General features: G+C 38.2%; 1 protein-coding gene across 7 annotated transcripts in view; it reads right to left on the minus strand.

Moving 5' to 3' along the window:
* The window catches only part of LOC130917440 (golgin subfamily B member 1-like), a 131472-nt gene that overhangs the window by 98071 nt on the left and 19338 nt on the right, over positions 1 to 14063 (minus strand). For all 7 annotated transcript variants that reach the window (XM_057838896.1, XM_057838858.1, XM_057838878.1 and 4 more), the window contains exons 6-9: positions 5776 to 5928; positions 1532 to 1711; positions 1286 to 1408; positions 1084 to 1197 (exon numbers count right to left, since the gene is read on the minus strand). In XM_057838896.1, coding sequence (XP_057694879.1) covers positions 1084 to 1197; positions 1286 to 1408; positions 1532 to 1711; positions 5776 to 5928 — 570 coding nt within the window. The remainder of the gene's footprint in view (positions 1 to 1083; positions 1198 to 1285; positions 1409 to 1531; positions 1712 to 5775; positions 5929 to 14063) is intronic.

The following is a 14063-nucleotide window of genomic DNA, read 5'->3' on the forward strand; positions in this document are numbered from 1 at the left end:
ATCTAGTTGAATTGTCCCAAAGTACCGTATAAGCCCGAATACAAGACGGCCCTGATTATAAGACGGCCCCTCTTTTTCAAGACTCAAGTTTGGAAAAAAAAAAAAAAAAAAAAAAAAAAACTTTTTGAACACCAAATTAATTTTTATACAGAAAATAATTACAGTACATCTGAAACAAATGATTATAACAATATAATTGAGAGAAAAAGCATGTTAGTTTGCCTCATTCAAATCTTAATATCTGAACATTTAAATATGTAAACTGAAGTGCAATCACATTGGTAAATGAATGGCTTCTGGTTTTTGAAATGTAAATAAACCAATCTATTGTGATAAAACAACAAAATTGCAATAACTGCATTAACCATTAAACTGAAGTCTAACTGTAACTGTAGTCTTGAAACAAATCTGAATGGTTATGGTTATGGTTATAAGGAAAACATCGCAATAAACAAAGATATCTGGCGCCATCTAGCGTCGTGAATAGGTATAATGTCTAGACCGCGAATATAAGACGACCCCCACTTTTTTAGTCTTATTTCAATGCAAAAAACACTGTCTTATATTCGGGCCAATACGGTGCAATTTTAATTCATATAATAATGCTATTTAAGATCTTTTTTATGGTGTTACAGGCACTTTAAGAGCTGGTGTTAAATTGGCCATCATGAGTGGTTGAAGAGAAGGAGAAACTGGTGGACCCAAAATGGTGGCCATATAAAAGTTTCTATTACCTGCATTCTCCATTTCATAACATTCACCTGTTTTCTTACTAAATCAGTACAGGCAAAACTAATTTTTCGTTATGTTCATAAGGTAGGCCAATGAACAATTTAGATTTTATTTTGTAGTAACCAGTAACGAAATTGGGTAGTGTTGATGTAAAAGAGTAAAAACCTACATTTTATTTCAGAAATATGGCAGAGTTAAGGTGAAAGTAGCCCAAAATTTAAACTAAGGTGCGAAAATTGTACTCAAGTCAAGTAATAAAGTAGATTCATTTTTACAACACCTTATTATATGGAAATCCACTTCATGTAATGTAGGCTACTCATAAACTGAGCAATGAGTGCATTTTCTTACCTTTATTTGTTGGTCCCTGCCATCCACCTCTTTCTGAAGGACATCAATGACCTGCGTTTTACCAAGGAGCACCTCCTCCTTTTCATGGAGTTTCTGTTTTAAGGCTTTCAAAAGCTGGTTTTATAAATATAAACATTCTTTATTACTGTCCACTAACAAAATTCAAGGACTTGAACAATGGCAAGCACAAACTCATAAATACCTGCTCAAGATCAGCACTGGCATCAGACTTTGCAGCTAGTTTGAAGAGCTCCTGTTCATGCCTTTGGTTGATTTCTGTCAGCTGACTGTCTTTCTGGAGAATTATCTCTTTGAACGTCTGGATCTAAAAACAAAGGTAGAATAAATATTTGCTAAATATTAAAGAGTAAAACCGCAACATCTCTATCATACTGTGCAAATACTACAAATACAAATATTCCATGTTAACAACAACATAGAAACCTACATTCTGTTTGTACATGCTCTCTTTCTGACTGTACTGGTCCTTTTCTGTGTCCAGAAGTTCCTTCAGGCTGTCCGTCTGCTCCTGGAGCAAACTATAACGTTCTTCTTCTTCTCCAACCTTCTTGGTCAGGCTTTGCACTAGCTGCTGAAGCTCCTGCATCGCACCATGGTCTTGGTGTCCCTGATATAGCACAGTGAAATCTTTTTTATTCATTCATTATCCGTACCACCAATCCATGATAATTACCATTCTCAAGTAAAAAAAGTAGTCAGTGAAAAGAATAAATAATCTGTAAATGCTAAGAATGTTTTTTTGTTTTTTTAAACAATGGTCTATTTTTTCTCAGCAAAATGTCATCTATATGATACAGTATTATGAAAAAGTATCTGAACCTTTTCGAAATTCTCAGATTTCTGCATAAAATCCCCATCAACAGTGATCTGATCTTTGTCAAAATCACACAGATGAAAACAGTGTCTGCTTTACCTAAAGCAACCGAAACATTTAAAGGTTTTTAGCATGCAAACAATGACAGAAGGGGGAAAATAAGTAAGTGAATCCTCTGCCTAAGGAGACTTCAAGTGCAATTGAAACCAATTTTTACCAAACAATTTAAGTCAGGTGTGTGCCAAATCACCGATGAGTGGTTTAAAGCTGCCCTGCCCACTATAAAACACACCTGGTAAGAAATGTCTTGATGAGAAGTATTGTCTGATGTGCATCATGGCTTGGTCAAAAAAGCTGTCTGAGGACCTGCGATCAAGGATTGTTGATTTTTATAAAGCTGGTAAAGGATACAAAACAGTCTCTTAAAGTCTGGATGTTCATCAATCGACCGTCAGAGAAGTTGTCTACAAATGGAGAGAGTGTGGCACGATTGCTTCTCTCCCAAGGAGTGGCCGTCCACCAAAGATGATGCCAAAAGTTGAGCGCACAATACTCAGAGAGGGATAAAAAAAAGAACCCTAGAGTGTCTGCTAAAGACTTACAGAAGTAACTGGCGCAGTCCAATATCTCTGCACACATTAACTATTTTTAAAACTATGGCCAAGAATTGTGTTCATGGGAGGACTCCACGGAGGAAAGCACTGGTGTATTTAAAAACATTGTTGCTTGTTTAATGTTCGCAAAAAGACACTTGGAAAATCCTACGAAGTTTTGACAAAATGTTTTGTGGGCTAATGAAACCAAAGCTGAAATGTTTGGGAGTAATAAACAATGTCATGTCTGGAGGAAAAATGGAACAGCTCACCAATATCAACACTCATCCCCACCGTGAAGCATGGTGTAGGGAACATCATGACTTGGGGCTGTTTTGCTTCCTCAGGGCCTGCATACCTTGTAATCATTTATGGAAGAATGAATTCAAAAGTTTATCAGGATGTTTTGCAGGAAAACCTGAGGCTGTCTGTCAGACAGTTGAAGCTAAAAAGAGGATGGATGCTGCAACAAGACAATGACCCAAAACACAGAAGTAAATCAACTTCAGAATGGTTTTAGAAGAACAAAATACACATTCTGGAGTGGCCAAGTTAAAATGCAGACTTGAACCCCATTGAAATGATGTGGCATGACCCAAAGACAGCGATTCATGCCAGGAATCTGACTGAACTACTGCAGTTTTGTAGAGAAGAATGGGCCCGGACTAGTCGTGATCGATGTGCCAGACTGATCTGCACCTACAGGAAACGTCTGGTTGAAGTTATTGTTGCCAAAGGGGAGGGCCACAAAATATCAAATGTGATGGTTCACTTATTTTTTCCCCCCATTCTGTCATTGTTCACATACTATCCCCATTAAAATATGAAAACTAGGGCTGTCAAACGATTAAAATTTTTAGTCGAGTTAATTACAGCTTAAAAATTAATTAATCGTAATTAATCGCAATTAATCGCAATTCAAACCATCTATAAAATATGCCATATTTTTCTGTAAATTATATATATATTCTGTAAAGTAAATTGTTGGAATGGAAAGATAAGACACAAGATGGATATATACATTCAACATACGGTACATAAGGACTGTAGTGGGCATTTCACTCTACTGTCATTTAAATCTGTCTATGCTGTCCTCACTCCGAAGCGTCTACTTTTTCCAAAGCTAGACAGCTAGTGAACGACGCCTTAATAATCAGACTTCTTCCTTTTTCATCTGATTTATTAATAAAATAGCCTCAAACCATTGTCCTCTTTAGACCGTCTTAAAACTACAAAAAGAAAGTGCTCAAGCATTGCATTAGCAACAACGTTAGCTTAGCACGATATACAGGTTCACTAAACATAAACAAAAAGCGTCTCATACAAAAAATATAACATTTCGCTTACTAACATAATATGTACATTCTTTACAACAACCATACTTACGGACAAATCTTGTCCAAGGATCATATAAGCACAACATTACAACATAGGCGTCAGCCCGAGACGTCGTGCAGCCATATTGAACTGGCAAGAAAAAAATAAACCATGTCGCAAAGCGACCACAAGAGTTCGCTGTTAGACAGCACAAAAGGCTTTGCTGAAAAACTTACCAAAAAGAATACTGTCTGAGCGGGACATGTGTGATAATTGCGTCAAATATTTTAACGTGATTAATTTAAAAAATTAATTACCATGCGTTAACGCGATAATTTTGACAGCCCTAATGAAAACCTATAAATGTTTGGGTGGTTTTAGTTAAAGCGGACACTGTTTTTTAATCTGTGTGATTTTGACAATGATCAGATCACATTTGATATTTAATGCAGAAACGTGAGAAATTCCAAAAGGTTCAGATACTTTTTCATATCACTGTATATTATTAGATTGTACTATCACATATTACAAGACCATATTAGGTCCCCCCAAAAATCATCAAATTCAGACGGCAAAAAGTTACAGAAATGAAACATCACCCATCCAAAGAGCACGAGTGCCTTCTAGTGAAGAAGATATATTTCCGACTATGAAATTAAAATGATTACCCAGTATCTACGGTTTCTATGGCCTACAGATCCCCGCCGTCCGTCAACATTACACAAAAGGGGGGATTTCAACCACTCTACCAGTTTTTATTTGGCACCAATAGACCACGGAAAACCGGAAATACTTTATGATCATTATAATTGAGATGGGACGTTAGTGCTAAGAAGTGATGCAATTACAGTGAGACCACTTCCAGGTCATCTGCAGCAAGACTTAAAAACTAGAGGAAAGGTTGGCCATGCGTTCCTTGAGTTGCTGCTGGAATTCTGGTCCTTCCATCCACCTTTGCTTTGCAAAGTCTTCTGCCTTTGCGCCATGTGAAGCGTAGTTGGCTGGGTTCAGGGATGAAGGAATATATCGCCAGTGGGCAATCTCCGAATTATCTATGAGGTACGTTGTGTTAAATGCCATTATAGTCAATGACTATGCAGGCTTTACAAAAAAACAAAAAAAAAACTATTCGGCCTTTACTCGTACTAGTGGTATTAGTCATTCCAAAAATGTACTCAAGTAAAAAAGTAGTCAGTGAAAAGAATACTCAAGTAATATTCGACTCCTTACAATGTTTTGTTTTATTTTTATTTTTTTCAAACAATGGAATACCGTCAGGTACTGCAAGACGGCGGCGATGCTGCTGGGGGAGGAGGGTAACTTGACATTGCAAGAATTATTTACTGTTTAAGCAGGACGGCGGCGATGCTGCTGGGGGAGGAGGGTAATTTGACATTGCAAGAATTAGTTACTGTTTAAGCAACTAAAAAAAAAAGGACTGGAAACAGAATGGCAGACGAGACTCAGGCGTCACAAAGGTAAAGTCGAAATCATGTAAGTCGGCTACATCGTAACCCGGGGACTACCAGTAGTTTATTTTTTTACAGCGCTTTAAAGACACCACGTGAATAAACAGGACAGCTTGATCATAGGACTTCCGACTGCGAGCTGTGGTCATGTGACTATTGTTACATCTGATTGGTATAATGGAGTTGTGATTATTGCTGCGACGTCTAATTGGTGAAACTAAAAGAGCTACTGGCAAAAATGAAGTCAAATCAAATTTGTAGAACCAAGAGGATAATTGCTCGTGTAGACCAAAATAGCAGAGTAAGAGTAGTGTTTCTTCACAAATTTACACAAGTAAAAAGTAAGGTAGGGTAAAACTACTCTTAGAAGTACATTTTTATTATCATAATAAATAAATATATATATATTTTTTGGACTAAGGTAAAAAAAAAAATCCTGATTCTGCAAAATGTTTCAGTGACTTTTTTGTTTGTTTACCTTTTGCTGTGTTGATGTGATGGACTGATCCCCTACCAATGCTGTTTGCAAGTGAATAATGTAACCCTCTTTCTCTGCAAGCTTTCTGTCCTTCTCTGTCAGCATAACATCCATTTCTTCCCCTCGGAGTCGCAATGCTTCTACCTCTGTCCTCTAAGTGAAATAAGGAAAAGGATTAGAATATGTTAAAAGACACATACTTGTACATTCATATCAGCAGACGTTGCCTCTTTTATTACAGAGATCAGTGCACAACAAGGACATCAGAAGTAGTCACAATTTAGTAGGAGTCAATCACTACGTTACTATATAAAGCAATAGCAAAGTCATAGCCAGTGGCGCCACCAGGGGGTGGCCAGGGGTGGCCACGGCCACCCCTATAAATTTGTTAGCCACCCCACTGGCCACCCTGCTTGCCAGTATTTCGTTAGATTGATGTAGCATCAGTTACGCATTTCATCCCAAATGAATGCATTTATTTTGTTTTGTTAAATGTACACCTTATGCCTAATATATACATAACACAATAAAACAGAATTGTTGTTGAACTCAAAATTTTGACCGGACAGTTATGGACTATGCACATTAAATCATTAGTAACATCAAATATTACACAATACACCAAAGTATATCAGTAGCCGTGTCCACAAGTCTTTCTGATAGTTTTCCCCTGACCTTTTTACTGCAATAATATAATGAAAACCTGAAATTATGGCTTTTAGTTTTGGTGTGCCACCCCAAGGGCCAGCCCTATGAAAAATTTCTGGAGGTGCCACTGGTCATAGCACTGGACAACAAAAATTTTAGAACACTTTTTGCTGGTCTAGAATCATGTTGATGTTCTGAATCTAATCGTCTCGATAGTTTTATCCAATCAGTTCATTTAAAAAAAAAAAAAACTATGAACACATTTCTGGTTCTATTTTGTAGGGGTGTGCCATCTTAGGCACCCCATGATTCGATTCGATTACGATTCAGGGTGCTCCGATTAGATTTTTGAACGATGATCGCGGTATCGACAACGCTCGCGGTTTTTGCGATTATCGCGGTTATCACGATTATCGATACATCCTACAGTACTGATTTCTAAAGTAGCGAAACAAATTTATGTCCATTATTTATTTAAAATATTCTTATGATTCAACAGGAAAGATGGAAACATGCCCATACAACAAAAAGCTGTCCTTAAGCTGCCTTTTTATTTTTTTTTTTACAAGAAAGTGCAAAAACATTAACCATTTTAAAGGTAGTACTTATTTCTCTCAACAATACAGTAAAATTTACACTGGTGGACTGAATTCCACATTTTATGGACACAAACCAAGTCTCTTTAGAAAAAAAGACTTCTTTTAACCAATATACTTTGTTTTCATAATGTTACAGGTGGAAATCACAACTGCTCTTGACACCGCCACACACACATTACAGCGCGCGCACTTCCCTCCCTCTCTCTCCCGCAACAACAGATTTCTGTACTATTTCGCATGTTTGTAGTGTTACCGCTGTACTTAATCATGGTTTTACACGTTTGCATATGAAATACACGTTAGCAAATTAGCTAATTAGCTTAGTGCTTGGCACTAACGATTAACATCTCAAAAACAACAACAATAAAGGCTACACAGTAAAAGAAGGTTCGTGTACTCACTTCTTATAGACGCACACAGGTCTTAGCACATACTCAGGACATTTTTCAAATGAAATGCCTTAAAACAACTGCTGGACAGTAGAAAAGACAAGAAGCATTGAACTATTAGTGCAGTATGGTATGTACTCTCGTAGGATTTTTGTGGCAAAATTAAATTTTTTGCTGGTTTGGCTTCTATAGGGACCAAAGTGACAGAAAATGAAGGGTGCCAAATTTTCTGACACCCCCCCCCTTCCCATTTCTGAGCGCCCCCTATAGAAAATAGATGGTTCAATATGTGAAAAAAAATAATTTAATCCCATGGAAATAGATAACATTGTTTTTTCTATTGATTCTGGAACATCTAGAAATGCTGAAGGACATACTAAAAATTGAGTAAAATGTTACTCTTGAAAATGCATAATTTTCAAGATGGCGTCCAATTAGGCTGCCAGGAGTTTAAAAATGGCTATATCTCAGTTTCTATTTGAGCTAGAAAGCTGCTTTTGGTGTCTAATCATAGGTTGTAGGGCTCAAGGAATTCAACTGAATAAGTTCAATTGTCATCCTTTATTTATTGTCGAACCCAAGATGGCGTCCATCCTACGGCATTGTCTAATTGTACAGAATTATGTAAAAACAACACATTTGCCTTTTTCATTGAAAGAGAAAATACGTCATATTTATTGTGATAAATGGTGTTTAAAAGACATTGTGGTAGACACTCATTAAACATGTAGAGATTTAGTTGCAGCCCAAGTTGGCATCACATCTTCCTTCTTCAATTTCACTGATTTATGCCTTTGCTCTTTGATCGATACAATAGTCATCTAGATTTCTGTTGGTATGAGATTCACCATGGCTGCTCTCTTCCTCACCATTCTGGGTCTGCTTACTTGCCAGCTGCAGTTCAATTGAGGTTGCCCTCCTCCTATCTTCAGTTGCAAGGTAGTTTGTGATTGCCCAGGTGTTAGTGAAGTCTTGAGATACAACATTGTTTTGCTTTCCTATCACAGACTCAAATCTCGTTACAGTGGCTTTGATCATTGGCTCTGGCAGCAGGTTTACATCAACTGCCAGGGGTAATGCCATGAGAGGTTTTTCTGTTATAACAAGTGATTGGTTCATCAGGTCTCCATCTTCATCCTGCTGGTTGATTACAACCACTGTGCCATGGAAGGTTTCTTGCCTAGTGCCTGTGTCTTCCAAAAGATCGATATTGTCAATACCAAATCAGATGTTCACATCTTTCTTCACAAAGTCAGGGAGACAAAATCCCCCAGTATCTTTCATTCGTTGACGAACAGACTGCTCCACACTTTTTTCTAAGTCAAGGACCTTCATGTAGTCATTTCAAATGTAGACATCTGAGAGGTTCTGGACAAGAATTTTGTCACGCACTCTAGAGTGGATAGCAAGGGGCAGACCGATTGAGAGGGGTGCTTGGACATTTTGCCGAAAAGCATTATCTTTCTTTAGCTGATGTTTCACCTGACGATCAGTACGCGTGTTCTGGACTAGAAACTGGCATGCAACATCAACCGTTTTGTCTACTTCTTCATCGCGCATTCCAAACACGTTGCCAACATGACTGCCAAAGAGGAGGTGACTTAGGCAGAATTGAAGTAAAGAGGGATTCTCAAAGTTGTCAAATATCCCAGTAAATGACCAGCTGTGTTTTTGCATGATGTCAGCCCGCAATAGGATTGCAACTCTCTTGAGGTTGCCAATAACCTGACCATTATTCATTACGGAAATACTGCAAACAATAGCTTGGCTTAGGACAGTTGAGTTAACAAGCTTGTCTGGCTCATTTCGTCGCAGTCAACTTACAAACTGGACATCTGGAAGTCGCTCACCAATGATCTTTTTCAGATGCTTGAGATAGTTTGTAGTCTCATCAGCATCCATGTGATATCTTTTCAGGATCAATAAGCCAGCGTCATTGACCTGAGCCATGTCAAGAGTAACATTATCCATAAATGCATTTTGAATGGCGTAGATTAACTGTTTGTCACGTAAAGACAGAATGAGTGATCTTTCTTTCTTGTTGTGGTGCGCTTTGCATTGCGCAAGCAATCCCTGTGATAGTACTTTTCAAGGGCTGAAGCGTCACCAGCATCCACTATGTCTTTTACACAGATTCTTAATCGGTCATCTTGGGTCTGATGTTTTATTTCAAGAAGCGTTTCACCCATTGCATCAGAAAGAATGCGGTGCAGTGTCTATAGATCATCCTTAGAACAAAAGTCAAAAGGTGAGAATAAACACACTTGCTCCTTTGGGACAGATTTTGACCGTTTAGGTCTAACAGATCCTTAATTGGACACCCAGGTTTTCTTCTGGAACAGCCAGGTAGCTGAGATTGGGATTGCTTAGTCCCGAGACAATCAATTTTATTCTTGTTTATAATGAACTAATTTCAGTTCCTCTTGATTTAGGCCAGATAAGTAGTCAAAAAGTTCCAGAAAATCACTTTGACCTAAAGAAACTCTGTCCCTGCAAGTCTGCAGTAGGTCATTAATCATGGCCGGATTTATAACTAATCTCTTGCTGAGGGCAGTGCCCTCTTTGCAGATCACACAAATGTGGCTTTCTACTGCCATATTTAACTTCAGCTCACAAGTTGTCCAATTTGTTGAATGTCAAACAGATAAATTTAAATTCCACCAAAACTAATAGCATCACTTACCAAGTAGTTGCTTTCAGCAATTTCATGAATGAATATATTTTTTTTTAAAAGATTGTTGACTATAATACTCTTAGCGTGAAGTTTGTAGTTTTTTTTTAATGTAATTGGGAAAGGCAATTGGCAAAAAGGGATAGGGTAAGTCTGGGGTGTCCAAGTTGAAGATCCAAACGTCAGACAAATAGTCTTCTAGCTGTTTTAATAGTGTTATACTTAAACTCAGAATACTTTAAAACATATGAAACAGCTGTAATATTACACATATTGGACATTCAAAACCATTATCTTTAGCTCTAGGCTTTTTTTTTTTCTTCCCTGAAAAGACATACCCAAAGTTAGTCAGTAATGGCTCAGCAAGTACAGGGCCCAGATGCACAATTCTGGTGTCTATGTAAAGGTGACACCTTGGAAAATGTACTCCAAGTGGAAGCTTAGTGATTACATCTACCAGGACAGAAGGACTGCAGATAAACTACAGCAGAAATGTGTGTTTTTATTTTCGTCTGAACAAAACTTACAGTTGAAGTGTGAATAACATCAATAATAGCATTTACCAGTGGACCATAAAAATGTTGACCTGTTCTACATATTCTCAGCTGCATCTCCTCCAAATTTGGTGTCATACAACTGCATCGCAACAGTTTTACAGCCATTTGAGTAAGGGTAGTCCCAGGCGGACTTCTATTTTACTGTTCAGGGAGGTCCCAAAATTGATGCCCCCGCCCCCCAAAATGGGGTTGGGGGTTAGAAAATTTGGCACCCTTCATTTTCTATCATATTGGTCCCTACAGAAGCCAAAACACCAAAAAAAAAAATCAATTTTGGTACAAAAATCCTACGGAAGCTGTTTTTTTGACATAGCAAACCGCACTATATCTCTCTTCCTTTCTCGCTCTAAAAAATAACTTGCGCACATTCTGTGCCTGCCTGTGTCATACAAAAACTTATTTTCCATTCTTTTAAAAAGGAGTTTCCAGAAAACAGAATGGGATGGTAAAATTCCTGTGAAGGCACATGCAAAAGACTTTTCGATGAATGCTGGTAGTAAAGATGGAGGAATTAATTTGTGGGTACGCATCCTCAGTAGTGTTCCACTGGGTCATGGGGTGTTTCGGCCTTTGACACTATACACCCTCCCCAGAGGTGGCCAGCTGCAGGGTGATCAGCCCTGAGCTTGCGTCCCAAGCCCAATTAGCCAAGGCAGTCGCCTTGGTGCAAGGTGGCAAAAAACCTCAGGGGGACTATGCATGGCAGGGGTGTCCAGTTCCCTGAGCCAGGCTAAGGTGACAGAGTAAATCTCTCTCCCAGTGACTGGGAGCATCCATCATAACGTTGTGCATGCGTCCATTAACGGTGTCCGGGCGTCAGACGTGTCTTGGATTTCGTTCGGCAACGAGCGGCTGTCATAATGTTATGAGTGAAAATCATAGTTTTTGAACCTTTATGAATCGTAAACGAATCGTCACGTGTCGAATCGCGATGCATGTGATAATCGATTTTTTGGAACTCCTCAAGTATTTTGTCATTTTTGCTGACATAATCGGGTATTTTTTTTATGTATATCTGGTGTACTCAAACAGTGGGCACGCTCTATGTGGTGGCGTGAGTTCTTCCTTGTGATAAATTAAACACACTAAGATTTACAAAAAGAAATATATATACTGTATGTTAGGGGTGTAACGATACACAAAATTCACGGTCTGGTATGGGTTCAGTACAACAGGAAAAACAAAAAGGCTTGTTTTAATTACAGTATTTTATAGTTTAAGTTTGTGCTATTGGACAAAACTAAAAAGCAGCTCTTATTTAAGTGCAAAATAAATAGAAGAAAACGTCAAACTTGTGATTTTGTGTTTGAATTGTCCTAACATTCTTTAATTCATATTTTATGTGCAAAAATAGACAACACACACTGTTTTGTAAGGATTCACTAAGGTAACAGAAAGTCAGGTAGCACTTGCCAGCTGGCAACCTTGGTAAGTCTTTTTCTTTCTTTTTTTTTTTTTTTAAATTAAAATAAGATATTTAATCAGTGTTTGAATCACTTTTGCCGAGGGCTAGAGCAAAGTAAACATTTATTGATTTGAAAATATTAGTGCTGCAACGATTAATTGATGAACTCGAGTAATTCGATTAGAAAAAATATTCGAATTAAATTTTGCTGGTTCCAGTATTTGTTTCTTTACAGTGGGGTTGTAATTAGAGATGTCCCGATCCGAGATTTGGATCGGACGCCGATATGGGTAAAAAAATGCGCATCGGTATTGAATTGGCCAACACTGAAAAATTCCGATCCAGACTTTTTTTTTTCCGGGTTTTCCAGCGCACCGATTTACATAATCCATTCCAGTTTTTGCTTCAGTTTCCCTAAAATCCGGTCCGGATTTTACGGCACACCTTGAACACACTACATTTACATTACCGTCTCCCAATTTACCGAGAGATTTTATCGGTAAAAATTTCAGCTGTGTGTGATCATTTCACCTTAAAGTACGACAAAGACGAACAGGCATAGTGCAACATATGCCACAATAAAGTCAAGCGTGGTGGTAAAGCTGTAAGAAGAAGAAGAAGAACCTAATCAAGCATTTAGCGAAATACCACCACAAACAATATGATAAGTATGTTAAGAAAACCGAAGAAAAAAAGAAAGGTCCTACGCAACTAACACTGGCAGAAACTTTTGCTATGCGTGACAAACTGGCACTCGACAGTCCCAAAGCCCAGGGAATAACAAGAGTCATTGCCGAAGAATTCATTCTGCATGACGAGCCATTATCTCTCGTGAGTAAAGACGCACCATCCAAAACTTAGAACCACAGTACAACATGCCCAGCCATCATTACATTCTTGAGCGATTCGGCCGTGGAAGATTCGAGAACGATTCACAAACATCCAAATTCCGATTACTGAAATATGTTAAGTAAAGCGGAACTAATACACAGCGCGGTCTTCGGGACGCAATGAGAAACGCACTGCATTGCGTCCCGAGAGTAAACATCATGCTTGTCATAGACCCGGGTAATGCCAATGCTCAACTCACGGCTTTAGCTCAACTCATGCCGCTGGATAAAAAACACAAGACTACCTGACTGCTGCTGACAGCCGCTAAAAACTACGTCAACATCGTTTTACTGTAGATAATAAATATCATATGGATATAGAACTAGATGCAAATGACAGACTCGACGGCGTTAGCAACACTGAATTATTGAAAACTAGTTGCGTTAGTAAACAGCCGCCATCTTAAAGCAGGAGACTTCCCTAGTAGGCTGTTGTGAACCTTCCAAGCGAACCTAATTAACTTTTTATCTAAAATACTCCTAAATCGGCAAAATCATGACTTGAATCTAAAAGCATATAATAGCTTGGGGGGTTTGTGGGATTTTCCACTGAGGTTGTTTGTGTGTTTTGCTTTTTTAAGACAGTTTACAATATTATTTGCACGTTTTTCTGACTGACTATGCCATTTCTGTTTGTTATTTATAATGTTTTGTGTTTGTCACTGAATAAACAGGTCAGTTTCTTGTTACCAACCGTTGTGTGTTATTCAAACTCACCTAATTCAGCTGGCTAGTTGTTATCAAGAGTACTAAAACCTTTTTCAACATGAGTCTGACAACTAAGTAAGGAGGCTAAATAACTTTAAACTTTAACACAGGCTCAGATAGGCCGGTATCGGAATCGGCCAGTATCAGTATCAGATCGGAAGTGCCAAACAATATCGGTATCGGATCGGAAGTGCAAAAACCTGGATCAGGACATCTCTAGTTGTAATGGTTTGTTTTGAAAGTGTTTGCATTTCGTTTTATTGATTTGGGTGGATACACTGCCTTCTAGTGGCAACGGTGAATATCAATAACCCATAAATAAGCCGCTTTGTTATAAAAGCCTCAGGGTACAAACTTTCTCAAAATACAAAACTCAGTAATTTATATAGGCCATAAAATGACTAAGATGTACAAAGTTTAC

The sequence above is a fragment of the Corythoichthys intestinalis genome, chromosome 1 (genome assembly GCF_030265065.1).
Source record: "Corythoichthys intestinalis isolate RoL2023-P3 chromosome 1, ASM3026506v1, whole genome shotgun sequence".
In the NCBI taxonomy this organism is placed as follows: Eukaryota; Metazoa; Chordata; class Actinopteri; order Syngnathiformes; family Syngnathidae; genus Corythoichthys; species Corythoichthys intestinalis.